Source organism: Chiloscyllium punctatum, chromosome 39, assembly GCF_047496795.1.
Source record: "Chiloscyllium punctatum isolate Juve2018m chromosome 39, sChiPun1.3, whole genome shotgun sequence".
NCBI classification, from domain to species: domain Eukaryota; kingdom Metazoa; phylum Chordata; class Chondrichthyes; order Orectolobiformes; family Hemiscylliidae; genus Chiloscyllium; species Chiloscyllium punctatum.
Genome location: NC_092777.1, coordinates 48124688 through 48152637, shown reverse-complemented (window position 1 = coordinate 48152637; position 27950 = coordinate 48124688). Strand labels below are relative to the sequence as shown.

The window sequence follows — 27950 nt, the reverse complement described above, 5'->3', positions numbered from 1 at the left end:
ATGAGCTTCATTTAATTCATTACCTTCTACTTTGTAGGTTGGGCCTCGTGTTCGTACCACTCCTGCCTGCAATTCAAATGATCAAATTTCTTGTTATCTTCTATATTAAAAAGGTAATTTTCACATTTATGAAGTGACTGAAAACTATAAGATATAAGGGAAAGAGCTTAGTCCATTTTAGAAATTCATTTTGTCTCCAAGTCTGTTGGTTGAGTTAGGATAAGATTTAATGTTTACCCTTCATAGACCGAACAGGCATCATCATTGGCAGCCTTTATACGTATTTTGAGTATATATACTCTTCAGCAAATTGCTTGGGAACCAGAACTTGTCCAGCTGTTACTAAACATCCAGTGAATCATTTAATATGTGAAAAATGATCACTACAGTATACCAGCTATCTATTAATAAAACTGTTGGGTCTTTTTCAGCTCAGCTTAATGAAGAATTGTCAGCCTCCACACAAACTCTGGCAGGCATCTCATATGATGACTATCTTTATTAGCCTGCTGTGTTTCCCATCGTTCCTTGGAGCCACTGTTGTTTTTTCTTACACTGTGTGGTAGTAAGTATCTGCATAGTTAATTGTGTGGCCAAATTCTTGTGAAACTGAGGATTCAGCAGACTATAGAGTGTTTATTTTTGGTTCTTGCTGCTAGTCATCTCTATACATTCTGGGACAAATGTTTTAATGGAGTCAAGAAGTTTCTAATGCTGCCAACACTACGGTGTGTTTACTAGTATGTTAGCTGAAGTTTTGCTTCTAAACTACCCAATTGTATGGATTGTCCAACAAGTCTTAGAAAATGAACGTCTTCCATGATGAATTACAGAACTGTAAATGTGACAGGATGGGAGATGGTAGCTCTGAAAATGTGTTGCTGGAAAAGCGCAGCAGGTCAGGCAGCATCCAAGGAGCAGGAGGATCGACGTTTCAGGCATGAGCCCTTCATCAGGAATGAAGAAGGGCTCGTGCCTGAAACGTCGATTCTCCTGCTCCTTGGATACTGCCTGACCTGCTGCGCTTTTCCAGCAACACATTTTCAGCTCTGATCTCCAACATCTGCAGTCCTCACTTTCTCCTGGGAGATGGTAGTGTCATGGTAATGTCACTGGACTAGTCATCCAGAGGCCCAGATTGATGGATGCAAATTCAGATCCAAGACCTGAAAAGGAATACTGGAAATAAAAAATAGTATTAACGAACATGAAGCCATCATTGTGGTGCGGTTTCATTAATGTCCTTTTTCGGGAAGGAAATCTTGCCTTGTCTGGCCTGTATGTGACTCTCAGATCCATGATAATTTGTTTGACTCTCAACTGCTCTTTGAAATGGCCCAACCAGCCGCTCAATCCAAAGGCAATCTGGGACTGGCAACAAATGGCTTTGCTGGTGACAGGCACGTTATATAATAATTTTAAACATCCATGTTCTGTTAATTTGAAGCTATGGGCTTCAGTACAGTAAGGCAGAGTATGGTGGCTGTGAAATTTTTGCTGTTATGGTACTTGCCTGTTATTTAGCCTGTCTTTATTATATACAGATCCTAATTTAAAGGCTACTTATTGACGGGTTGAAGATATCAATGCAAAAGTGTCACTTGTCCAGCCGTTTATCTGCTCAATTAAACAATCAGGAATTACAGATAAGAGGAAGACCCTGTCATATTCCTTTACCAAGGAACACTGATACAATGTGAACCAAAAGTGATTCCAATTTCAATTAAGAATTATTGTTCAAGTGGATTTAACTGTAAACGTGCAGTCATAGAGATGTACGGCATGGAAACAGACCCTTCGGTCCAACCCGTCCATGCCGACCAGATATCCCAACCCAATCTAGTCCCACCTCCCAGCACCCGGCCCGTATCCCTCCAAACCCTTCCTATTCATATACCCATCCAAATGCCTTTTAAATGTTGCAATTGTACCAGCCTTCACCACATCCTCTGGCAGCTCATTCCATACATGTACCACCCTTTGCGTGAAAATGTTGCCCCTCAGGCAACACTTCCTAGGACCTTACCATTGAGTGTACAGGTCCTGCTAAGATTTGCTTTCCCAAAATGCAGCTCCTCGCATTTATCTGAATTAAACCTCATCTGCCACTTTTCAGACCATTGGCCCATCTGATCAAATTCCTGTTGTAATCTGAGGTAACCTTCTTCGCTTTAACTCCCCCTCCCACTCCGCCAAGGACATGCAGGTCCTTGACCTCCTCCATCGCCACCCACACCAACCAACCCAACTGCCCTGTGGCTGAACACTTTAACTCCTCCTCCCACTCCGCCAAGGACATGCAGATCCTTGGCCTCCTCCTGCGCCAGACCATGGCAACATGATGCCTGGAGGAAGAGCGCCTCATCTTCCGCCTAGGGACCCTCCAACCACAAGGGATGAATGCAGATTTCTCCAGCTTTCTCATTTCCCCTCCCCCCCCCACCTTATCTCAGTCCCAACCCTCGGACTCAGCACCGCCTTGTTGACCTGCAATCTTCTTCCCGACCTCTCCGCCCCCACCCCCTCTCTGGCCTATCCCCACACCTTAACCTCCTTCCACCCATCACATTTCCAACGCCCCTCCCCCCTTTTATCATAGCCTGCTTGGCACACTTTCCTCATTCCTGAAGAAGGGCTTATGCCAAAAACATCGATTCTCCTGCTCCTTGGATGCTGCCTGACCTGCTGTGCTTTTCCAGCAACACATTTTTCAGCTCTATCTCCAGCATCTGCAGTCCTCACTTTCTCCTAACCTTCTTCGCTGACCACTACACCTCTAATTTGGTGTCATCTGCAAACTTACCAACTATACCTCTTATGCTCACATCCAGATCATTTATATAAATGACAAAAAGTAGAGGACCCAGCACCGATCCTTGTGGCACTCCACTGGCCACAGGCCTCCAGTCTGAAAAACAACCCTCCACCATCACCATGTCATTATGCAATTTAGAATAAAATGTGGTGTATAATGACTGAGCCAAATGCCATCTCCCACTTTTCATATTCTTTTGATTTTTACTGTCTTGAATTTTCACATGACTAAGTTTAATTGCCTGTTTTTGATTTTATTTTTAAATTAGCATAAAGCCATCATCATCTTGTGGCCCCTTCCGATCACTGGCAGCTATGAGTGATTCTATAACAAACTGGGTCCAAAAACTGGATGAGAACGGTTCTAAATTTTTTAAGTATTCGTGGATCTTTGTGAGAAATCCTTTCATCTTTTTCTTGGCATCAGGATTCCTACTGTAAGTTTTCAATTATTTTAATAAATTCTCAATTCTAAAATGTTTCTCTCTATTCTACAATAAATATGGAAATTGCTGATAAAGCTCTAAAAATGTTGGAGAGAACTGATGAGTATTGATAAGCATCTACCAGTATTGGTTAAAGTATTAACATTGCCTTATCGAACATCAATGGTCAAATGAGAAGACAAATGTCTTTAAATGCTGATGCTTTCATTAGTGGAACATTGTATCTTTCTCTTTGGTTATGTTGCACAAAACAATCTTGAGGCAATGGTCTCCTTAAGCTGTCTCTCAATGGCCAAGAACTGACTTTTTTGTATTTTACTGAGATTTTGAGAGCACCCAAACAAATACATTTCAACCAAATAAATAGCCTCTCCTACCCCAACCTCTCAGAAAGTTGACAGTACACGAGTCCTGAAGTACATGATTGAAGTGAGATTTTATCAGTGTAGAAATCTCCTTGATACAGGGTGCTGAGGCCGTAGAGTTCACTTGCAGGGTTCATGAATAACCATCTAACATTTGAGCAAAGATTGATAGCTTCATGAAGGAAATGAAAACTAGGATATGGGGATAGGGTTGACAATGTGATTTGAGCTATGTGTTTGCATGCAAGATGAACACCAGCTATAAATATTTGCACTGAATTACTGAATTGGATGTGATAATGTCTGTGTATTTCGAAAAGTTGCAAAAGAAAAATGATATTTAGGGATGTTAGCAAATCAATGATTTGTCCACAGGCAAAAAAAAATGTAAGGATACATTTGGATAAAATATATAAATACCTACATGTATCAGATCTATTATATTTTGTATGACATACCTTCTTCAATTATCCTTCTAAAGCTGGGGATAAATAAATCAAACAGTTCTTGGGGCTTGCAACTTTTAAACCTGGAATCTGCTAAACCTGGAATCTGCTCAGAGCCAATGGCATGACAAAATTAGACTGAAACCAAAACATGGCTGTGGTTTTGAATGTTGCAAGTCGGAAAAACTAAAGGCGACATATTCAGTTTATTGTTATGTGCAGATTAAAGTACAGTATTGTGATTTTGTTTAAATTTTGCATTCTAATTTTCTCTTTCAGAATATTGATTTATTTTCATTGTCAAGTTGTGGATGGTCAAAGAAAAGTAATTAAGTTATTAAACGAACAAATTGCAAATGTAAGTACCTGAATTTGTGTTTGATTTACATTTGTTTGTGTTTCTTATCTTATAAATGTGAATAACCTACCTCTCATTAAAGTGGTTATTTACTTGGAATGAATATAGTGAACGCCAAAATGGTGGCAAAGACCTGAACATGCGCAAATGATGCTGGTGACATTACATCACCACAACAAAGCCTTTCTCACTGTGCACATGCTTTGTTTACTTGTTGTTTTCCATGGAGGAGAGCCATGCTCAGGTGCAGTCCCCAGTAGTGGTTAGAGCATGGGTAGTGTGAGCTCTGGCAGTAAATGATCACTTGTTTGCCAGATTCATAATCGGTGAGTTTTTGGCCAGGCAGAGGGATGGACCAGCTTTGGAAGTGCACCGCTGCTACTAACACAAGGCAGGAAAAGATCTCAGTTCCTGTTTCTCTCTTCCCTCACAGCCTGCTCAGAGGAGCTGCTGAGACTGGCAAAAGGTTGGGAGTGGCTGGTTCATGCTTGGAAGCATTATGATTCACCGGTTCTGCCCAGATTTGTTTCTGGTGTCTGCTGTTCCATCACTTTCCAGTGATGTGGCTCTGAAACCTTTCTGTTCTTGTGTAGTGACTATGTAGCTTAGCAGTGGTGTTGATAACAAATGCAGCCTTATTTATTTGGCATGGATGAAAGCTCATATCCAAAATTTACTGTCAGTGAACATACAAGTCTTGTATTAAATTCCTGTACAAATCATTTAAATGGAATTATTGACATTGCTGTGTCAGTGAAAATGGGAGGAGAGAATTTGGTCAGAAATTGTTAAACCTTTGTACAGTGTATTATTAACATTCTATTCAGTTTCTTCACATTGAAAAGTTGAATTAAAAGGTGTAGAAATGTTACACAAATGGAACATGAATGATTTGATGTTGTGGAAATATGGTTCTGCTTTCAGATGATTTGATAGTGCGTTTATCCCTTTTATGTCTGTGCTGGTTTATTTAAGAGCACTTACTGTGCAGTTCCACTCCCCCGATCTTTCCTTTTGAGCCCTGCATGATTTTCTTTCCTGAGCATGTACACAATTCCCTGTTGAAAACTACAGTTGAATAATCTTTCACTACCTTGTCAGCCAGTACTCACAGTTTCAAAAACAAAGTTCCCTTCCCCTCCACTCCATTCCACTCCTTCATCCAATTATCTGAAATCCGTGTCTTCAGCTTACTGGCTACGTGCCAGCAGAAACAGTGATTTACTCTACCATAACATTAAAATTTGAATACTTCCATTAAAGCTCTTACATCTCCAAGTTAAATTATATTTCCAAGTGAATGCTTTTTATAGAATTGATTTCCTTAATAAATTGGGTATGGTGGTCAGTGTTTATTGTAAATGCAAGCATCCACTCCCTCCACCACCGACAGCATGAATCCAGTCCTTCCACCACTGACACTTAGTAGCAGCAGTGTGTACTATCTCCAAGATGCACTTCAGAAGTTCACCGAAGGTCCTCAGACAGCATCTTCCAAACCTACGACCACTTCCATCTAGAAAGACAAAGACAGCAAGTACATGGGGACACCACCATCTTCAAGATCCCCTCCAAGTCAATGATCTTCCTGACTTAGTAAAGGAATGGCAATATCTTTCAGTCGCTGGGTCAAAATCCTGGAATTCCCTCAAGGGCATTATGGGGATCAACCCGCAGCAGGGAGATTGCAGCAGTTCAAGAAGGCAGCTCAAGGATGCCTGGGATAGGAAATAAATGCTGGCCAGCCTGCGGTGCCTACATGCCACAAAATGAATAAATGAAAAAATACACTTTCAGCCTTTGCAATAAAATCAAGGAACTTTGTCATTAGATAACAAAATAAGTCTCTGTTATCATATCAGACTTGGAGTTTTTTCAGTCCATGCTGATCTCAGCCAGAATTTATTAAGAGTAGTTTTGCACAGGTAACTGATATTTACTGGATCCTTATTTAATTTTTAACATACCGTTTCAACACATAATGAACTGATTTTTTTTTGGTGCAGGAGGGAGAAGATAAGAAGTTTCTTATTGATAAACTCCAAGACTTCAACAGGAAGAAATTTAAATTTCAAAACAAGAGACTCACACAAAGGGAAGATGAGGTAACAAAATTTGCTTTCTACATATGTTGCACAGTCATGCTGCGTGCACACTGCCCTGGGCCCAGCAATTTATATTCTACATGACAACAGTGACTTGCATTTCAAAACTGACTGTGAAAGGCCTTGAAAAGTGCCATAAAAATGCAAGCATCCAGAATAAATTAATTCGAGAGAAGGTGATGTGCAAGTTAGTTTATTTAGATTCATTTTCAACTCTGCAGTTGAGACAGCTACCATAACTAGCACAATGTTCATTCCAAAGCTGATGCCACCAATGTTCCACCTATCCATTACAGGAGGTTTTTAGCCCAACAGAATTTGATTCTTTGTCTGAAAGATAAAAATGAAAGGTCTGTCGGGTTGATGGGCTGCACCACCGAGTTCCCCTATACTGCTGAATTTCTTTTTTTTAAGAAATCTTTACAATTTAAAAGAATATCATTTTGCACAACAACAGCTAGTAATTCTGATAGTTAATGAACAGTACATGGTTTGCAAATTGCTGGTTTTTTTTAATGTATTGGTGTTCATTTCTGTATCTGTCTTTTGAATAGGTCTATTCAGACAATTACTAGAAGGAAAGAAGATACCAGTTTTCTTCTGGTTGTGTTGACAGAACTAACAAGACCAAAATAGTGAAGCAGCTGATATGACTTGATTCTGTGAATTATTAATGGATGCCTGGAATTGTATCTTTTTTTTGTATGAGTCATTTGGCTGTCTACACTAAGTTGTAAAGATGCAGCATGTTAAACAAAACTGGAGTCACTGCAGCAGCAAAAAAATTGCATAATGTGATATCCACTTCATAGCATTTTTCAATATGATATTACAAACTGATTTTTACTTTTTCACATTTTGCTTTGTTGGACTTTAATTCTCTGTAAGTTGTCTTCCAGGTTTGACTTGTGTCTTTTCTTGGATGCAACTATCAGTCAGAGAAGAAATCTGCTGCAACTCCTTAGGAGTTTCCATGTTGAATCACTTTATGAATTGTACAAGTGGTTATTTTCTTGTTGACAGAAATACAGCTGTACCCATATTTCCCTCCAAGAGCATTGATTGTGCTGTTGATGTCTGCTGTTGTGGAATTATGTAGCAGCAAGTATTCACACATCAATGTGTCACTGAAATATAAAGCAAAAGACTGTGTAACAATTATAGGTCAATTGTAAACATTCTGCCTTTCTTATTTATAATGTGGATGGCAATTCACTTAACAGTAGCCTAAAATAACCTTCAGCTTTCAAAGTAACATGCAGCATTAAGAATTCATTTAACTTCCACAGGTATAATTTGTAATTATACCACAAGTATAATTTGTAATTACAAATGCAGATATTGTATGCTGACTTCAAAGTGACCAAGAACAAAAGACAGATTTTTAAAAAAACATTTCCTTAGTTTACAGTAAAAGGAGCCAATTAGTTGCTCATGTTTTTGTTCCTTAAAATTCAGAACCTAGCTTTAACATGACTAAAACCCCACTTTGTAGTATGTGGAGACCAGGCTAACTAGAGATGGACAATATCGTCACAGAAGTCTGTGAATTTTATTACTTGAGCTGTTGAATGTCATATGAAAAGTCATCAGAAATTCTTTGTATTCACTGAAAGTGCTGCAACTCGGATATGTAATATCCCCAGTTTGGGAACTTCCAGATACTTAAACTTCTTTTATTTTCAAGTATTGATCCATCAACTTTAGGTGAACTGTTGACTTTCTGAGCCAGAGAGTGAAAATGTTTGGTTTATTTATAAGGCATTGTTACAACCAGATGAGGAAGTGTGATCTGATTCCATGTCCCACTCCTTTGCTGGTCACAGCAATGTTTTAAAAGAAGTGTGATTGTATTGCCAATTATACATATCAGGTTGTAGATAGCACAATATAGTCAAGTCAGCCAAGTTCTTAAGTAATAAATAGAGAACTAATTTATGTCAAATAAAACCCACTTGAGTAAATACATGTAGCTACCCTGTTTGAAAACTAACACACATGCATACTTCCAAGTCTAGGAAAGCAAAAAAGAACACTGTAAAGTGTAATCTTAAAAGTACTTGGCCAAGTGACAGATAATGTCATGAAAAAGAAGATGCACAGTTTATTACAGATGGTGGTCTGAGGCCAAAATCACTATTGCCACAAGCTGTTGGTGCTTTGATTTCTTCCTGTATTGGTTTTAGCTGGAAGAATTCAATTGTTAATGGAAACAGCAGGGGCAGACATCTCCTTTTGGGAACCCTGTGCTTGTGGTGATGAACCTTTCAAATGGGTTTTCAACTGTCACACTTTTGAAAGGGTTTTGGAGAAAATGTGGAGGGCCAAATTTATTACGCATGAAGCAAGTTATCTCAGATTGTCAAATCTAATCTCTAGCTTCATCATGAAATGGGTCAGATGACCGCTATCATAAAACATTTTAGACTTGACATCTCTGAACAAGCAGCTTGTCCACTTTGCAAATACATCATTTGCAAATCAGGTGGCACAGTGGCTCAGTGGTTAGCACTGCTGCCCTGCAACACCAGGGACCTGGGTTCGATTTCAGCCTCTGGTGACTGTCTATGTGGTGTTTGCACATTCTCTCTGTATCTGCATGGGTTCCAGTTTCCTCCCACAATCCAAAGATGTGCAAGTTAGGTGATTTGGCCAAGCTAAATTGCCCATAGTGTTCAGGGATATGTAGGTTAGATGCATTAGTCAAGGTAAATGTAGAGTAATAGTAGGGAAATGGGTCTGGGTTACTCTACAGAGGGTCAATGTGGACTTGTTGGACCAAAGAACCTGTTTCCACACTGTAGGGATTCAATGATCATTGTTGCTGTTACATCCAGTCTCCTTTGATTTGCAATGTGTTCCTTCTAAAACAGCCAAGACTCGAGTTTGTTTTTATTTATTCATGGCTAGAGGTGGGCATTCTGTCCACCTCTAGTTGCCCAGAAGGCAGGTAAGAGTCAACTACGTTGCTGTGTGTCTGGAGTCACATGTAGGCCAGACCAGGTAAGGATAGCAGTTTCCTTCCCTAAAGGACATGAGTGAACAAGATAGTTTTTTCTGACAATCAACTTTGGATTCAGGGTCATCATTAGACTTTTAATCCTGGATTTTTAAAAAATTGAATTAAAATTCCACATTTGCCTTAGCGGGATTTGAACCTGGGTTCCCAGAACATTACCCTGGGTCTCCGGATTAGCAGTCCAATGAAAATACCACAAGGCCATCACCTCCCCTGTATATCCAGTCTTTGGTATTCTAAATTAATATTTCAATTATACCTTCATAACAGTATTATGATCTGCTCTGTGTTGTAAATACTGTGCTGTAGCACATTTTCAGAAATTGGATTTTGTCTTACTTTTTGTCGTTAATGTGTACTTTGAGTGTAGCCTAAGGATCCCTCCTTGGCCTCCTTCCCATTTCTCATCCACAGACTGCCCATCAGTGATATAAACTGAAAACATACTCCACTTTCACAAAAATGCTGACAACACCCAGCTCTACCTCATTGTCACCTTCTTCAACCTTTCACTATCTCTCAGCTGTCAGACTGTCTATCTGACATCTAGTACTACATAAGCTGAACCTTTCTCCAGCTAAATATTGGGAGGACAGTAACCATTGTCTTCAGTTCTTGTCATAAACTTTGTTCCCTAGCCACTTACTTCATCCTCTCCTCAGTGACTATTGGTTCTTGAATCAGACTGTTTGTAACCTTGGTGACCTTTGACACTGAGATGATCCTCGTATCACATATTAGCGCCCCACTATGATTAATTACTTCCACTGTAAAATAGCCCAATTCCTGCTGTGCTACAGCCTATCTGTTTCCAAAACTCACGTCCAATAATTGTTATTCCTATTCTGGATGGAAGTCTCATTCACTGATTTCCCCACCTCATTGACTTACTCTAACCTCCAGTTAAGTAATATCTCAGTTTGAAAATCTCCACTTTGCATTCAGATCCCTGGATGTTCTCATTGACCTACCTCTCTCATCTCCTCCAACCCGAAAACACTCAGGGTTCTCTGGACCTAGCTAATTCTGAACTGCTGAGCATCCTTGATTTCAATTGTTATGCAATTGCTGGCCATACATTTAATATTCAAAGCTTTAAACTCTTGAATTCCCTCCCTCACCTCCTCCACCTCACTACTTGTGTTTCTTCTGACAAGACCTGGCGTAAAACCTACCTGTTTGACCTGTTTATGGTCATCCATCATAACATCTCCTTATTTGGGTTTGATAATGTTCCAAAAAGGAGACGAGAAGTTGAAACTTTTTGCTTTGCACTTGTCAGAAGTAAGATGTAAGAAACAGAGTGACCAAAATGGGAGATACCCATTGGGTCCCATTAAGTGGGAAGTGACATTGATTTAAAAAGCTAATTCTCACTTATACTAGGGTCAGATAACTCCTTCTTATGAAACTTAGCATGGAATTATTCTGGATCATGTAATTAATGCTCATAGTTTCAACAGAATGTAAAATTGTCTGTTTTCAATATGTTTTACTGTTTATTTATGTAAAAGATGAAATAAAACAATTTTGCTTGTTTGGTATTGAGTTACCGTAAGACAAGGAATAAGGCATCACACTGACTAAGCAAACTATGACTTTATTTAATACTAACTGTGACATGTTCACTGTTGCCAAATACCATGGTGTTCTATTGAATTCAATTTGTACACATTTGTGTGATAAAAATTGCCTGAATTATTAAAATGTACTGAAACTTGAAAAATGCATTGCTTTTTTGTATGAAATATTGGACGTGCTTAAAAATATTTTTCTTCCTCAAATGCCACTTCATCTTGCAACCATGATAATTTTTGCGATAATGACAGGAGCAGGATGGATTGTTTGTTTGTTTTCTAATGTACTCTGTGTAGAGCATGCTTTGTAAGAGGTAACATAATGATCTGAGATGTATGCAGAATATTATGATAGGTATCACATGGATTATATTAACACAGGAAATTACAAAATTGGAGCCAAGATATTTCCTTTCTTTCCTTCTGGGTTTATTGAAATGATGTTCAACAATCCATAACGGTGTCAGAAATCTGCTAATTATGCAACAACAAAATCTGCAGATTGTTATATTTTCCAGTAGAGAAAGAGGCCTTTCAACCTATTATTAGTCTCAGGACTATTCACTCACCTCCCTCTTTTGCAGCTTCTCTCCCCGAGATAGTTATCCTTTTTTTGTGAAAGGTATTATTTTGTCTGCTAACTCTACTGTTTCTATAAAGATATTCCATGTCCTATTTAATTGGGAATGATAAATTTATGCTCTCCAGTTATTACTATCTATTCAATAGCATTTCCTGTCGGAACCGCTGTTGGATCTTATCCATCTTCTACTGATAAGAGTCTGTTTTTCAAAGATCACACGGCAATTGAAAGTGCTCCTTCTTGAAAATTTGTTCTGTGTTCTCTCCATCTTACCAATGGCATATATCGACTTAGCCATTAGCGTTGTTTTGAATACCTGGTTTGTTAATCCAAGGATTCCATGTGTTTTGTTAAAATGCGTTCATCATTCATTTAATCCTAAGTTTAAAGCAACGAAGGCAGATGAGTTTCTGCAGCTCTCCGATTGCTTTTCATATGTTTACAGCTGGTGTGTGTGCATGTATTTTATATTTAGCAAATTTGCCTTGCATTTTATTGCAGTCATCCTTATTAACTATAGGCCACAGCATGATTTATCTTTTAAATATGAAATGTATTATCATGTGCTTAAAGAGGTTTGTGACGAGACTGATGTCCTGTAGTGAATTGATTTAATTTGGTTAATCTTGAGAACTGTATTTTTTTCTTTGAAAAAAATTTTGTTTCAGTGTAGAGTCAGGTGTAGTTTCCGTAATGAAGTTAGTGCAATGGAAGTCCTTGTTTACTGACTGTTACTCACATTCTCCTACTTCGTTACATACTGTTGTCCCAGTGTGACTCGCAAAATGTAACCATGGTGGCTCAGTGGTTAGCATTGTTGCCTCACAGGGTTCAATTCCAGCCTCGGGCGACTGTCTGTGTGGAGTTTTTACATTCTCCCCATGTCTGCATGGGTTTCCTCCGTGTGCTCTGGTTTCCTCCCACCGTCTAAAGATATGCAGGTTAAGTGAATTGGCCGTGGTAAATTGCCCATAGTGTTCAGGGATATGCATTAGTCATGGGAAATGTAAAGTAATAGGGTAGGAGAATGGGTCTGGGTGGAATCCTCTTCTGAGAGTCGGTGTGAATTTGTTGGGCCAAAATGACCTGTTTCCACATTCTATGAACTACTGTTGCTGTGTGTCTGGAGTCTGGTTATTCCAGAATAACTGGGTGTATCCCTTTAACTGTGGAAACCAGTGTGTTGACATTGCATTATTCCACTCTATACATTGTTTAAAATTATGCGGATACATAAACAGAGAAGTTCACATTTATCACCAAGTTAAATCAAACTTATTTCTTAGAAATAGATCATTTGGAAGTAATTGAGCTTGAAGTTTATTGAATTAAAAACAGAAAATGCTGGAAATACTCAGCAGGTCAGACTAGAATCCAGTAGGGTAGAAACTGTTGTGAAATCGGCTGGTGTGTGTGTTCAGGCTTCTGTACCTTCTCCCCGATGGGAGAGGCTGAAGAAAAGCATTGCCAGGGTGGAATGGCTCTTTGAGAATGCTGGTGGCCTTTCCTTGACAGCAGGCCTGGTAGATAGTTTCTATAGATGGGAGGTTGGCCTTTGTGATTGTCTGTGCTGAGTTCACCACTCTCTCTAACCATCTCCGATCTGGAATGGTACAGTTGCCATACCAGGTGATACATCCAGACAGAATGCTCACAATGGCATATCTATAAAAGTTGGCAAGGGTATTTGCCATCATGCCAAATTTCCTTAGCTGCCTGAGGAAGAAGAGATGTTGTTGGCCTTTGTAACCAGTGCACCCACATGAGTCCAAAAAAGCTTGGGTGGCACGGTGGCACAGTGGTTAGCACTGCTGCCTCACAGCGCCAGAGACCCGGGTTCAATTCCCGACTCAGGTGACTGACTGTGTGGAGTTTGCACATTCTCCCCGTGTCTGCGTGGGTTTCCTCTGGGTGCTCCGGTTTCCTCCCACAGTCCAAAGATGTACAGGTCAGGTGAATTGGCCATGCCTAATTGCCCGTTTTGTTAGGTAAAGGGGTAAATGTAGGGGAAATGGGTGGGTTGCGCTTCAGTGGGTCGGTGTGGACTTGTTGGGCCGAAGGGCCTGTTTCCACACTGTAAATAATCTAAAATCTAAAAAAAAGCTTGCTGTTGGTGACCTGCAGATGCTGGAGATCTGGCCACTGTCACTGCCTGTTTCCAGAGGGATGATGTTGGTCGTCTTTTCTATTTATTTATTCATTTATTTATTTATTTATTAAGCATTTTAAGCAAATTATATCCACAACTCATTTACATAATGATCAGAAGTTAAAATGAAAACAAAACATGCATCAACTTTGTAACAAGCAAGAATTTGCAGTGTTGAGTATATGGGGTGTTACAATGACCTCCTCAGGAGACAGACAACCGATATAACCGACGGTACTCTTCGTTGTCCAGTACTTCCTGGGAGCGGAGAAATTACACCATGTTCTTCGCAGCTTGCAACACATCAATGAGGATGAGCACTTCACCTTCCCTATGCCTCCACATCTCACCTTTAAACAGCTGCCAAACCTTAAACCGACAATTGTTCACAGCAAACTGCCCAGCCTTCAGGACAACATCAACCATAACACCATACAACCCTGTCAGGGCAACCACTGCAAAACGTGTCAGAGGGTCGACATGAATATTACCATTACAATTGGGGACACCAGCCATCATGTACGCAGCAGGAATCGTGTTTCAGCAAACCTTGTCTATTTCATACAGTGCAGGCAAGTATGCCCAGAGGCATGGTATATTGGTGAGCTCAAACAGACACTATGACAACAGATGCCGCGCAAGAATCGCCAGACAGGGATGTTCCCTCCCAGTCGGGGAACACTTCAGCGGTCAAGGACATTTGTCCTTGGATCTTTGGTGACAATCCACCCAGGCGAAATTCGAGATATGCAATAACACAATGTGGCCAAACAGATGCTGACAGCCAAGTTCGGTACCCATGAGGATGGCCTCAATTGGGACCTTGGGTTCATGTCACACAGGTGACCAAACTACACTATATACTCTCTCTCACACACACACACACACACTCATGCAGACCCTCTCCCATACACATGCTCTGTCAGACACACACACACATATATACCCTCGGAGAGGCACACACAAGCAAACACACACATATGCACATTCTCCAACACACACACATAATCTCTCTCTCATACACATGCACATACACACACACAAAGTCTATGGGGTGAATTTGGATTTGCCGAATTGTAATTGCACATACATTCTATTTTGTTCAAAAAGCACACAATCTGCAGGCAGTCAATGCAAGCAGTCAATCCATGTAACCTTTTATAAATTCCTACTTTGGAAATAAAACCAGTCTGACTCAAGATTGGGATACAGACACACTCTAACCTCACACCTTTAATGCATTGTCTGAGCTGTCACCTTTTTCATAAAAAACTTATCTTGAGAATGTTTTGAAAGACGTTCTTGGATATAATATTAATGGACTGAAAGCTGTAACTCATTCTCCAAGATGAAAGTCTTAACAGCTACCTAGGTTTGTTCAATATATCGTTATCAGTTACATATATAACACTGTGATCTTTTGCTATAAATTCTATGTCTCATGATCCTGTTCCACAACTACCTGATTAAGGTGCAGTGCTCAAAAAGCTAGTACTTCCAAATAAACCTGTTGGACTATAACCTAGTGTTGACTGAGTTTTAACAATGTGAGGATTTGCAGTGCTGAGTGTGGTTTGATACAATGTGACGTGTCTCGTTGTGCAATGTTCGGGCTGTCACGAGGTGTAGTCACGTGAGACAGCGCGTGGCCGGATGTGATGCTGAGCCCGGTTTCCGGGAGTTTTGACGCAGCTGCTGTTCACGAGAAGTCGCCATTTATCCGCTGGGCTGAGAGAGAGAGAGTGAGTGTGTGAGTGAGAGCTGCTCTGAGAGCGAGGGGAATTTTCACTGAAACTGTTCAGGTATTAACATTCATCTTAAAAAAAACATCTTATAAATATTTTCTCGTAATTTCTGAAACAATGTTCCGCGATTGTTTCAGAAATTAAGAGAAATTATATATATGATGTTTTTAAACTTCTAAGTCGCTGTTGAGCACTACTTGTACCTTGTCTTTACTCCTCACTTGTGTGATTTTTGTTTATGTATTTATTTTAAATTTCCTTTCTGTGGTGTTTGTGTCGTGTTTGTGTGGGGTGGGGTGGGGTGGGGTGGGGTGGCGGTTTGCTGAGATCCCGGCCCCTGTCGCCGTGGGCGCTGTTCCCTGTCGCCAGGGTGTGCCGCACATGCGCAGTTGCATCATAAACTGAGGCGCCTCACCGCCGCCACCACCACCGCCACCCGGAAGCTGCTGCTCAGTCACGCCGCGTGGCTCAGGTTTAACTTGGGCTGCGGTCATTAGTAAGACGAGACTCCGCTGTTAGAATATGCAGTAATGCCTCAATCCTTCTGGAATGTGCCCACGCAGAGGAAGTCTGGGGATGCTCGTCCCGAGCAGCGCCGTGACGCGGGACTCCGTGCTCTACGGTCTGTTTCCCCGGGGCGCACACCGAGACGAACATCAACAATTTGGCTTGCGATCCCCTTTCCCCAGCCCCCAAAAAAGAACCACTTATTATGCAGTGGTTATAGTTTTTGCCACCTTTTCAGCGGAGATGGCTGGGGTGAAATACTTGCTCTTGATCAAACTCCATTGCATCTTTAGTTTTTAAAAAATACACCTTTGCTCCTTAGTTTCTTGCCTTCAACTTTGTTATGGTTTCTGTGATTTCAGTTGCAAAGTGAGTAGTGTTTTAATAATTTGAAGTACAAGTGCAGCATTTTACACTAGCTTCACTTACCCTACTGAATCATCTTATTGGGCAAATAGCACAACCATTTGTCATTTTTGGTTTTTTTTGAAATCAGAAATTGAAGGATTATGTTGACCATTCTTGCCATCACTCACTTTACAGTCTTAACCATATATTCCAGAAGCTGCTTTCTGTGTTTGTTTCAAGTTTAACTGTACTAATTTTTAATCCAGCACTGCCTCACTCTGGGGTCTGTTTCTCAACTTGACCCTGATTGTGTTCAGTAGGAACAAGTTTGTTTCAGAATTGGTCTGTTCAGGCATTTTTTTTTTAAACACATGGCTGGGTTGAACCGAAGTGTTTGTTTCCATGCTGTACATCTCTTTTGACTCTTATGTTGAATAGATAGGACCTCTTGGCTCAGTTATGGGTACTACTAGTGTGCCTCAAGAACTCTAGAAAAGGTTTTAATAATTTATAAACTATTTTTGTGTGTTAAGATATTAAGCTTATGTTTGCAGTTTTAGTGCTCAAATCAGAGGCATGGAAAATGAGATGAATTTAAATCTGAGGTTGCAGATGTTGTGGGTACATAAGCTGAGCTGGGAAGTTTATTTAAGGCATTTTTGTCTCCTTTCTAGGTGACATCCTTGGTGCTGTGAAGCCTGAAGTTCTTAAATGAATAAGAATGAAGCTAAAAGCATCTGATTTACAAGGTGTGGGGGTGGAAATGGGATTCTTTTCAGCAATCTTTTTAATTGGAACTTAAGTGTGAGCAGATCAGTCTATTGAGAGGTAGTGCTTTTTTGATTTACAGCATTTGTGCTGACAGAGTTCAGTGGATTCAAATGGATCCAGTTTGTCTAGTTTTTCATGTTGACCATCATTCTGTGCTTAAGAATACAGTTTGCTGTATTGCTACAACTGGGAAAATACAGCTGTATAGCTACATCAAGCTATCTTTCATTTCAAGTAGTGTTTGAAATTTTAAGAATTCTAAAATTTGTTTTAACAATATCATCGGTGCAGCACCTATGAGAAGCTAAGAACAGGAGAACAATACGGGCGGCACGGTGGTTAGCACTGCTGCCTCTCAGCACCAGGGTCCCAGGTTCGATTCCAGCCTCAGGCGACTGTCTGTGTGGAGTTTGTACAGTACATTCTCCCTGTGTCTGCGTGGGTTTCCTCCTACAGTCCAAGGATGTGCAGGTCAGGTGGATTGGCCATGCTAAATTGCCCATAGTGTTCGGTACATTAGTCAGAGGGAAATGGGTCTGGGTGGGTTACTTTTCCGAGGGTTGGTGTGGACTAGTTGGGCCAAATGGCCTGTTTCCACAGTGTGGGAAATCTATATTAATTTGCTCTCTCTGCAGTTTGTAAAAATAAAATTGTTTTGAAATTCCAAAGGAGTCTCAATACCAAGAATTCTTTTGAGAATTGCTAGAATGCCTGCATCTGTCTCTTGGCAGTGACTTGGTGGGGATGGTCATGAGGTGGTTGAATCTTGTTTATGGGAACATGTCTTTTTATTTCTGGCCGCTCCTATGAGTAATTAATTCTCCTCCAGGGAAAGACGTAATTTTTCAGGTGACATTGAATCATGCAACTGCCTAGAAAACATAAACAAATTTTCTTCAAAACATGTTGTTTTCAAAACAATTTGAGCCTTTTAAAGTAAACAATGGCTGAGAACTTCTGATGTGAGATGAATTTGATTAATCTTTGACTATCTGAGCTCCCTGCTTTGTACATAATTGTTTTTACAAGTTGGAGCAGGGAGTTAAAAAAAAGCACTTGCCTGTTTGATAGTCTCTCTTTTTGATTTAGAAGAGACTATTTGAAATTAAAACTGCAAGAGTGTAGTCTGAGTTGAGTCATGCAACTTAAGACTGAAAAATGCAGGAATTTCTCGAGAGTTAGAATGCTGCCACAAAGAGCTGTAGGGGCAGAGTCTTTCATTATATTTAATACTGGGATTCTTGATAAGTAAAGAATTGAGGGTTGTGGGGAAAAGGCATGGATATTAGGGATGTTGGATCAGCCATGATCCAATCGAATGGTGGAGCTGGTTTGAGGGAGTCAAATGGCGACCTCCTGTTCCTATTGTGAATATTCGTCTTGCGTAATCATTGCACTACTGGTGTCTATGCAAGTACTGTAATTGGGGTAAAACCTAAATCAAGGTGAAGATATTTGGCCTTTGTCTATTATGGCAGGGGATTCATTGGACTATTCAAAACTAAATTTGATATATCCACCAAAAAAATGCAGATATCATTTGAAGACTTTTCCCCCCCAAATGGATTGAAATTGTTTGAGCATCAACTGATAAGGTTATTGGTTAAAGTATAATTAACCTATTTATCAACTAGTTGTACTTTTAAATTGCTTCACTTTTATCTTCACCTCTTAAGACCCTTCAACCCAACCTTTTTTGCTGGTAACCATTCTTTATTTTGGATTATTTCCCATTAATATTTAAATTAGTTTGCTTAAAAATAAGAACAATTTTTGGCATCGTATTTGGTGCTCCTGCACATGGAAACATACTAAGTTTGTGATTTCCTCTCTTTCTGTCTAGTGTTGAGTAAGCATCTCTGAATTTTCTTGAAATTTTCTTCAGTTCACTTGACTGGAAAAATGTACACTTGTGTGAAGCCAACTCCTTCGACTTTCAACTCCTTTAAAAAGGCAAAATGGTAAGTGCTCTGTTTTTCAGATTCAAATAAACTGACATATCTCATCAATATGTAAAAGGAATTCTGTCGACTGGGCCATCTATAAAAGCATTTGTGTTGCAATCTTTGAGTGGATGATTCATGTCCATGCAGCTGAATAGAGGCACATATCTAGCATGGTGACAGATTTGGTTGCTTGTTTTTCTTTTCCATTATCTGGCTGTTACGTTGGCACTCAAGCCCATGAAATTTAGCTGTAGGTTTAGAATGATATAGCACTGCAATAGAACCGTCGGTCCAAGTTGTCTCTGCTGTCCAGATAAACTAACTGATCTAATCCCAGTTGCCTGCATTTGACCCATATCCCTCAACACCACCTATTCACGTAACCACCCTGATCCTTTTTAACTGGTATAATTGTATCTACATCCAGTACTTCCTCTGGCAGCTTATTCCATGCACCCACAACCCTTGCACGAAGAAGCTGCCCCTCCAGTCCCTTTTTAAATCTTGACCACCTCACCAATATCCTGTATAGCTGCAACATGACATTCCAACTCCTATGTTCAGTGCACTGACAAATGGAGGAAAATGTGCCAAATGCAGCCTCACCATGTCTACCTGCAATTCTGCTTTAAGGGACAGTACACCTGCATTCCCAGGTCTTTGTTCGGCAGCACTCCCCAGGCTTCTACAGTTAAGTGTATCAGTCCTGACCTGATTTGTGTTACCAAAATGCAATACTTCACATTTATCTAAATTAAACTCCATCTGCTGCTCCTTGACCCATTTGCCTGTTTGATCAAGGTCCCATTGTACTTTGAGACATAAAGATCTTCTTCACCTACTACTTTGGTATCATCTGCAAACTTACTAACCATATGACTTCGCTTCGCATTCAACTCACTTTTATATAAATGGCAAGAGAAACATTGGAGCCAGCACCAATCCTTGCAGTCTGCTGCTGGTCATAAGCCTCCACTCCGAATAACAAACCTCTACTACTACGCTCTGTCTCCACCTTAAAGCCAATTTTGTATCTATTTGACTAGCTGTCCTTGTGATGCAACCTTACTAACCAGTACACCATGCAGAACTTTGTCTACATGGACTTCAGGGCATTTGACAATGTCTGCCACATTCAATTTTCTTTGTCAACTCTTCAAAACACAAATATCCAGTTAGTGTGACACAATTTCCCATGTCCAAAGTCACATTGACTGTCCCTAATTTGTCCTTGCCTTTTTCAAATACATGTAAATGCTGGCCTTTAGAATCCCCTTAAACAACTTAATTACTGACGTCAGGCTCACTGGTCTATAACTGGTTGGCTTTCTCTTATCTGTCTTAAATAATGGCATAACATTACTCATCCTCTGATCTTCTTGTACCTCGTCTGTGGCTGTCAGTGACACAAATGGTAAGTATAGGAAATGCTGGATGACTAAAGAAATGGAGGGTTTGGTTAAGAAAAAGAAGGAACCATATGTCCGGTATAGACAGGAGAGATCAAGTGAATTCTTAGAGTATAAAGGAAGTAGGAGTATATTTGAGGGAAATCAGGAGGGCAAAAGGGGGACATGAGATAGCTTTGGCAAATAGAATTAAGGAGAATCCAAATGGTTTTTACAAATATATAAAGGACAAAAGGGTAACTAGGGAGAGAATGGGCCCCTCGAAGATCAGCTGGAAAAGCGCAGCAGGTCAGGCAGCATCCAAGGAGCAGGAGAATCGACGTTCTGGGCATAAGCCCCTCAAAGATCAGCAAGGCGGCCTTTGTGTGGAGCCACAGAAAATGGGGGAGATGCTAAATGAATACTTTGTATCAGTATTTACTGTGAAAAATGATATAGACTGTAGGGAAATAGATGGTGACATCTTGGAAACTGTCCAGATGACAGAGGAGGAAGTGCTGGATGTCTTGAAACGGTTAAAGGTGGATAAATCCCCAGGACCTGATCAGGTGTACCCGAGAACTCTGTGGGAAGCTAGAGAAGTGATTGCTGGGCCTCTTGCTGAGATATTTGTATCGTCGATAGTCACAGGTGAGGTGCCGGAAGACTGGAGGTTGGCAAACGTGGTGCCATTATTTAAGAAGGGTGGTAAAGACAAGCCAGGGAACTGTAGACCGGTGAGCCTGACCTCAGTGGTGGGCAAGTTGTTGGAGGGAATCCTGAGGGGTAGGATGTACATGTATCTGGAAAGGCAAGGACTGATTAGGGATAACAGCTTCCTCATTTCCCCTTCCCCCACCTCATCCTAGTTTCAAACTTCCAGCTCAGTTACTGTCTCCTTGACTTGTCCGACCTGCCTATCTTCTTTTCCACCTATCCACTCCACCCTCTCCTCCTTGACCTATCACCTTCATCTCCTCCCCCACTCACCCATTGTACTCTATGCTACTCTCTCCCCACCCCCACCCTCCTCTAGCTTATCTCTCCATGCTTCAGGCTCACTGCCTTTATTCCTGATGAAGGGCTTCTGCCCGAAACGTCGATTTCGCTGCTCGTTGGATGCTGCCTGAACTGCTGTGCTCTTCCAGCACCACTAATCCAGTATTTGGTTTTCAGCATCTGCAGTCATTGTTTTTACCTGATTAGGGATAGTCAACGTGGCTTTGTGTGTGGGAAATCATGTCTCACAAACTTGAGTTTTTTTGAAGAAGTAATAAAGAAGATTGAGGGCAGAGCGGTAGATGTGATATATGTGGACTTCATTAAGGAGTTCAACAAGGTTCCCCATGGGAGACTGATTAGCAAGGTTAGATCTCATGGAATACAGGGAGAACTAGCCATTTGGATACAGAACTGGCTCAAAGGTAGAAGAGAGAGGGTGGTGGTGGAGGGTTGTTTTTCAGATTGGAGGCCTGTGACCAGTGGAGTGCCACAAGGATCGGTACTGGGTCCTCTACTTTGTCATTTACATAAATGATTTGGATGCAGGCATAAGAGGTTCAGTTAGTAAGTTTGCAGATGACACCAAAATTGGATGTGTAGTGGACAGCGAAGAGGGTTACCTCCGATTACAACAGGATCTGGACCAGATGGGCCAATGGACTGAGAAGTGGCAGATGGAGTTTAATTCAGATAAATGTGAGGTGCTGCATTTTGGGAAAGCAAATCTTAGCAGGACTTATACACTTAATAGTAAGGTCCAAGGGAGTGTTGCTGAACAAAGAGACCTTGGAATGCAGGTTCATAGCTCCTTGAAAGTGGAGTCACAGGTAGATAGGATAGTGAAGAAGGTGTTTGGTATGCTCTCCTTTATTGGTCAGAGTATTGAGTAGAGGAGTTGGGAGGTCATGTCGCAGCTATACAAGACATTGGTAATGCCACTGTTGGACTATTGAGTGCAGTTCTGGTCTTCCTATCGGAAAGATGTTGTGAAACTTGAAAGGGTTCATAAAAGATTTACAAGGATGTTGCCAGGGTTGGAGGATTTGAGCTATAGTGAGAGGCTAAACAGACTGGGGCTGTCCTCCCTGGAGCGTTGGAGGCTGAGGGGTGACCTTTATAGAGGTGTACAAAATTGAGGGGCATGGATAGGATAAATAGACAAAGTCGTTTCCCTGGGGTGAGGGAGTCCAGAACTAGAGGGCATAGGTTTAGGGTGAGAGGAGAAAGATATGAGATCTAAGAGGCAACCTCTTCACGCAAAGGGTGGTACATGTATGGAATGAGCTGCCAGAGGATGTAGTGGAGGCTGGTACGATTGCAACATTTAAGAGACATTTGGATGGGTGTACGAATAGGAAGGGTTTGGAGGGATATGGGCCGGGTGCTGGCAGGTGGGACTAGATTGGGTTGGGATATCTGGTCGGCATGGACAGGTTGGGCCATAGGGTCTGTTTCCAATCTGTACATCTGACTCTGACTCTAAGTACCTCATCAAGAGGCCTTGCAATCTCTTCCCTAGCTTCCTACCAAATTCTGGGATAAACCTCTTCAGGTCTTGGGATATATTTATCTTTTAAGAATGCAGCACCTCTTTCTGTAATATGGACTTTTCCAAGAAATCATTTTTTCCCCAATTTTCATTGCTTCCTCATCTTTGTCCACAAATACTGAACTGCAATATTTGTTTAGTGTTTACCCATCTCATGTGGTTCTACATAGATGGCCACCTTGATCTTTAAGATGTCCCTATTTTCTCATAATTACTCTTTTGCCCTTAATGTACTTGTAGAATCTCTTTAGATTCTCCTTAACCCTATCTGTCAGAGCTTACTAATGCCTTTTTGCCCTCTTGATTTTTCTCAAGTACAGTCCTACTGCTGTTGTACTCCTTGGGATTCACTTGATCCCAGCTGTCAATATCTGAAATGTCATCCTTTTCCTTGACAACCATTATTATTATTATTATAGTTGTGACCATCTTACATATTTGCTTTTCCACTTCCTGCTGACTAATCAGATTGTACTATTGGCCCCACAATAAAGTAGTCATCCCTTTCTAATTTCTCAGTTCTATCCATAAGCTTCAGTGGATGAACCCTGAGGAATGTCCTCCCCAAGTACAGTTGTAATGTTATCCCTAGTCAGAAATGGCACTCCCTCTCCTCCTGCCTCCCTTTCTATTCTTCTGATAGCATCTGCATCCCAGGAACATGAAGCTGCCAGTCCTGTCCCTCGCTGAGCTATACTACTGGTATAGATATGATATCCCAATCTCCAACAAGGCTGTTGTACATACTGATTTGATTTTGTTTGCTGTTTAGAATCTGTTACTTTGATTGCATTGGATCAGTTCACTGCCTTGAGTATAGAGTGTATAAACTTAAACTGTTCAGATTCAAATGTTTATTAAAAGAGCAGTGGCCCATATGTAAATTTGTCTGACTTGGATGTTCTTTGTTAGGGTGGATGACATTGAAAAGGATACAGAGCTGGGAGCAGATGAATGTCATAAAGACTTTTGCAAACTGAAACCAGGTAAAATACTTCCCTTTATAAAACTATGCATATATTAAAGTGGGGTTGACTTCTGTCTTTTTTTTTCCAAAAGCATTTTGTAGTAAATAGCGTAGAAAACTGTTGCATTTGTAGATTAAAAATTCAAGCACTGGAAGATGAGCCAGTCACATAGGTACCTTGATGCAGTATGAAAGCCGAGTTACAGTTTTAGTCACTATTTTCAGGGAGCTATATCACTTGTGTAATTTTAACTCTGAAGCACTGGAATATTGTGAAAGGACATAATTTTAAGGGTTTTTTAATAAACCATTTATCATGCATCCTTTCACCCTGTTAATGTCCCTGTGCAGTATACGTCTGAGTAATCAATGAGTCAGTTCAAATCCCTGTTTTTAATGGGAGTCTGTCTAGCTGGTTTGCTCAGTCATGTTTCGCTCTCTCCCACCCACCTAATGTACTTTATTATTCAAGCTTGGTGCAGCTTTCCATGCCATTTCCTCAATCATTTTAATGTTTGCTTGCTGTTAAATCTACTGGTCTCAACAGCCTCTTTGCAAAATGGCTGCTTTGTAGTTCATTGGGGAGTCTTTAATTCCCCTTTTAAATGTGTCCATAAAGCCTTCTCTCTATCTGGTCTTTTTACTCCTCTCCAAACAGTTGTAATTATTCGATGGCTGTCCTATCTAAATTTGGATAGTTTGATTCACTAAGCCAAATTTCTAAATTACTTACCTTCACCATATTCTGGGTAACTACACTAAATAGGTATTGGATTTCGTAAGGTGAGGACTGCAGATGCTGGAGGTCAAAGTTGAAAAGTGTGGTGCTGGAAAAGCACAACCGGTCAGGCAGCATCTGAGGAGCAGGAGAAACGATGAAAAGCTCTCACTCGAAATGTCGACTCTCCTGCTCCTTGGATGCTGCCTGACTGGCTGTGCTTTTCCAGCATCACACTTTTTGAATTGGATTTCATAAGTTCTAAACTTCTTGTTTTAGGTGGAAAATATTTACAACTGGTAACAGACAAAGTGGATCTTCACAGAGGAAAAACTGTGAAATTGCAAACGAATGTTCCCCTTACAATTGGAGGCCTGGATGATACAATTTATTGGGGAAGGCTTGATTTGCTTAAATGTTGGCAGGATCTCTACCTGCCCCAAAGAATGGATATGGTGGTCCTGGGTGTGATTGAAAGTTATCCGTGCCTGGCACCAGGGCTTCAGCTTGTCATTCTCACTGGAAATGATGGTTCAGTATTTGCATATGAAGAAGAGATGTTGCACAAAATTGCTAATAATTTGGAAGAGCTCTTCTGTCAAGGTCCAGTGTTTCCTGGAACTAACATCTATGAGTATGGCAGAGGTTTCAGACCAAAGGTAAGAGTACTGCTAAAAATGCACGTGGGCTTTTTTCCCCTTGCCGTCAAGGGCAGAATCGTAAGAAAACCAAATTTAAGGAGCAGTTTTCCCTGCATAAAGGGATGCTCATTGATCAGCAATTGGACTTGTCACTGAGCACAAGATGCATAGCTTGCGTAGCTTTTGTTTTTAAGCAATGTACTTGTTCCGCATTATGAAGTAATCATTTAAATTGTTGATATTAGGCTTTGGTTTTCTAGCACTGAAATGCACCGTTATGAAAGAAACACTAAATTTTGGTATCAGCCATAAGTTGCCTTTGAGCAAAGAACTTCGGAACAGTTGGACATTCTGGCTGGCTATCTTAATCAGTTTGTTCTCTTCTAATTTAAATTAGACTGCACTAAGTGCATTGAGATCTGATATAGCATTTGCATATTTAAATTTATCAGTTGTGCTTAGCAAAAAGCAGCATTAATTTGCTATTACTATAATACAAGGAATGGAGTTTATTGCAAATGTTTTATAATGTGACTCTTAGCAAAAAAAAACTAATTCTTGATTGAAGTGGGGATTTTTTTGGGGATGTTCCCAATTGTGCCTATTTAGTGCTTTTAAATGCTCTTACTTCCTGCTGTTTTTACACTTAAATACTACTGCTGTACTTTTAGATTTTGTGATATTTATTTCACTTGAATATTTTACTACTGCATCATGGTGCTAGTAAAAGTGCTGATCTATTTCAGAATAACGAAGAATATATGGCAGCCCTCAAAGAAGCTGGGTTGGAAAAGATCTCCCAAGATACGAGGAACTTCATTAGCAGAAATGCGACTGAAATGAAGAAACTAATTGATGACTTGGATTTCTTGTAGTATTTTGGGTCTCAGTCGGTGAGTGGAACAGTGTTACTTCTCTCAGCCAGGTTTGTGCATACTGTTTGGCACCTCAACATTGGAACCAGTAAATATCTTTGACACACTGCCCAGTTTATGCACAGTAGCACTTTGTTTTGAAGTTTGTGTGACCGTGTCCTTGAGCTTCTCAACATCCATAAGGATAACATTTCATGGCTCAATGACTGATTAAGACTGTGTGCTGCAACATCTCATTTGAACGACTATGCCTGTGACAGCAGCATTCTGTTAATGTGTTGTGACTTGAATGGGAGTGCTGTTTGTAGGATCTCTTATTTTTACTTACAATGTAACTGAAAACAACGAATATTTTGTAACTGTGTACACCTTTTTAGTAATAAGCTGAATCTTAAATGAAGTTTTCTAGACTCAACATTAGAAACCGTCTCTTCATGGATGCTATCTGACCTGCTGTGATCTCCTTGTTTTCAGTACAGATTCCAGCATCTGCAATAATATGTTCCTACAAGCTCCATGCTTAAGTTTTCCCTTCAGATATGTTGCGCTAAGGTTTGATATGACCTAAATCAGGCTAGAAGTAACATTCACTGTTTATGTACTGGCACTTTCCTTGGAGCCCTGATGTATCTTTGTATAATACAAGTTTTTTTTTCATGAATTTTTATTCACTTTTTCCAAATGCTTCCATGAGAAATAGGAAATAAAATTAAAATGAATCTAATAGAGGTTTTGCATTCAAGTCAAAGTTATTTCATGTGCAAACACCAGTTAAGATGCTGAGGGCTTGCTATTTCTGCTTTCTGTCATAAAGTTTCCATGTTAGATCAGTTCTCTTTGGAGTGAAACTGACACAATAAACAAGATCACCTAGCATGGAGTTCTGTGTTTTTCTTAAATGTAGAACATTGTACAACTTTTTTATTTTTCTAGCAACATTACTGTCAAACCATTAGTACATTCATCCTCAGGCAGGATGATATAAGGTCACCAAACACAAGGGAATAGGAGTGCATAACAAACAGGTAAGGAAGGAGCATGTGGTTTGTCAAATGCTTCATAGTTGGTATGGCCAACAAATCAGAATCTAACTCCTGCTCTTCTTACCAGTGACTGCAAACTCATTGAATAGCAATTGGATGTGCCACACAAATGCAGTGGCTACAAGAACTGGTCAGAGGCTCCCCACAGCTTGTCTGTCATCCACTAGGTACATGTCAGGAATGTGATAGAATATTCCATTTGCCTGAATGTGTGCAACTTCAACAATCAAGAAGCTTGACACTATTCAGGGCAAAGCAGCCTGTTTGATCAGTTGCGTCCATAAACAGTCAGTCCTTCCACCACTGATGTTCATTGGTGGATTTGTGCAACACCTATTGTAGATATTACAAAGATCCTCAGGCAGCCACTTCTGAACCAGTGACCTTTCCTACTTAGAAGGACAAGAGCAGCTGATTCAGTGGTTCAAGAAGGCAGTTCACACCTCAAGGGTATCTTGGGCAGGCAATAAATGCTGGCCAGCCAGCAATGCCCACTCATCCTGCAAATTATTTTTTTTTTTTTTTTTGAAAAAGTCCTATGCTGTTCTACAAAGGGCAACTACTCTCTGCATTTACCTTGTCAGGTTC

At 40.4% G+C, this 27950-nt stretch overlaps 2 protein-coding genes across 8 annotated transcripts in view; both read left to right on the top strand.

Annotated features, from left to right (window-relative positions):
• The window catches only part of LOC140464039 (transmembrane channel-like protein 6), a 99170-nt gene extending 87897 nt beyond the window's left edge, over window positions 1-11273 (top strand). For all 6 annotated transcript variants that reach the window (XM_072558676.1, XM_072558673.1, XM_072558672.1 and 3 more), the window contains 6 exons: window positions 38-113; window positions 432-565; window positions 3084-3251; window positions 4351-4429; window positions 6436-6534; window positions 7089-11273. In XM_072558676.1, the coding sequence (XP_072414777.1) occupies window positions 38-113; window positions 432-565; window positions 3084-3251; window positions 4351-4429; window positions 6436-6534; window positions 7089-7109 (577 nt within the window). In that variant the 3' untranslated portion in view covers window positions 7110-11273. The remainder of the gene's footprint in view (window positions 1-37; window positions 114-431; window positions 566-3083; window positions 3252-4350; window positions 4430-6435; window positions 6535-7088) is intronic.
• Window positions 11274-15527: 4254 nt separating this feature from the next.
• LOC140464038 (uncharacterized) lies at window positions 15528-27193 on the top strand. 2 transcript variants are annotated; one of them, XM_072558670.1, is made up of 6 exons: window positions 15538-15664; window positions 17137-17211; window positions 19077-19194; window positions 24031-24104; window positions 25083-25462; window positions 26191-27193. In XM_072558670.1, exons 3-6 carry the CDS (start codon window positions 19136-19138, stop codon window positions 26317-26319), a joined length of 642 nt encoding a protein of 213 aa, XP_072414771.1. In that variant the 5' UTR covers window positions 15538-15664; window positions 17137-17211; window positions 19077-19135; the 3' UTR covers window positions 26320-27193. The 2 variants fall into 2 exon arrangements, with proteins under 2 accessions (XP_072414769.1, XP_072414771.1); XM_072558668.1 differs by lacking the exon at window positions 17137-17211 and having other exon boundaries at window positions 15528-15664.
• The last annotated feature ends 757 nt before the right edge of the window (window positions 27194-27950 follow it).

Excerpts from the sequence above, each read along its gene's own strand:
- LOC140464038 (XM_072558668.1), top strand. The coding sequence starts at position 19,136 with ATGTACACTTGTGTGAAGCCAACTCCTTCGACTTTCAACTCCTTTAAA. Across the intron at positions 19,195-24,030 it reads TCCTTTAAAAAGGCAAAATG|GGTGGATGACATTGAAAAGG; the intron begins GTAAGTGCTCTG and ends GTTCTTTGTTAG. Across the intron at positions 24,105-25,082 it reads CTTTTGCAAACTGAAACCAG|GTGGAAAATATTTACAACTG; the intron begins GTAAAATACTTC and ends TTCTTGTTTTAG.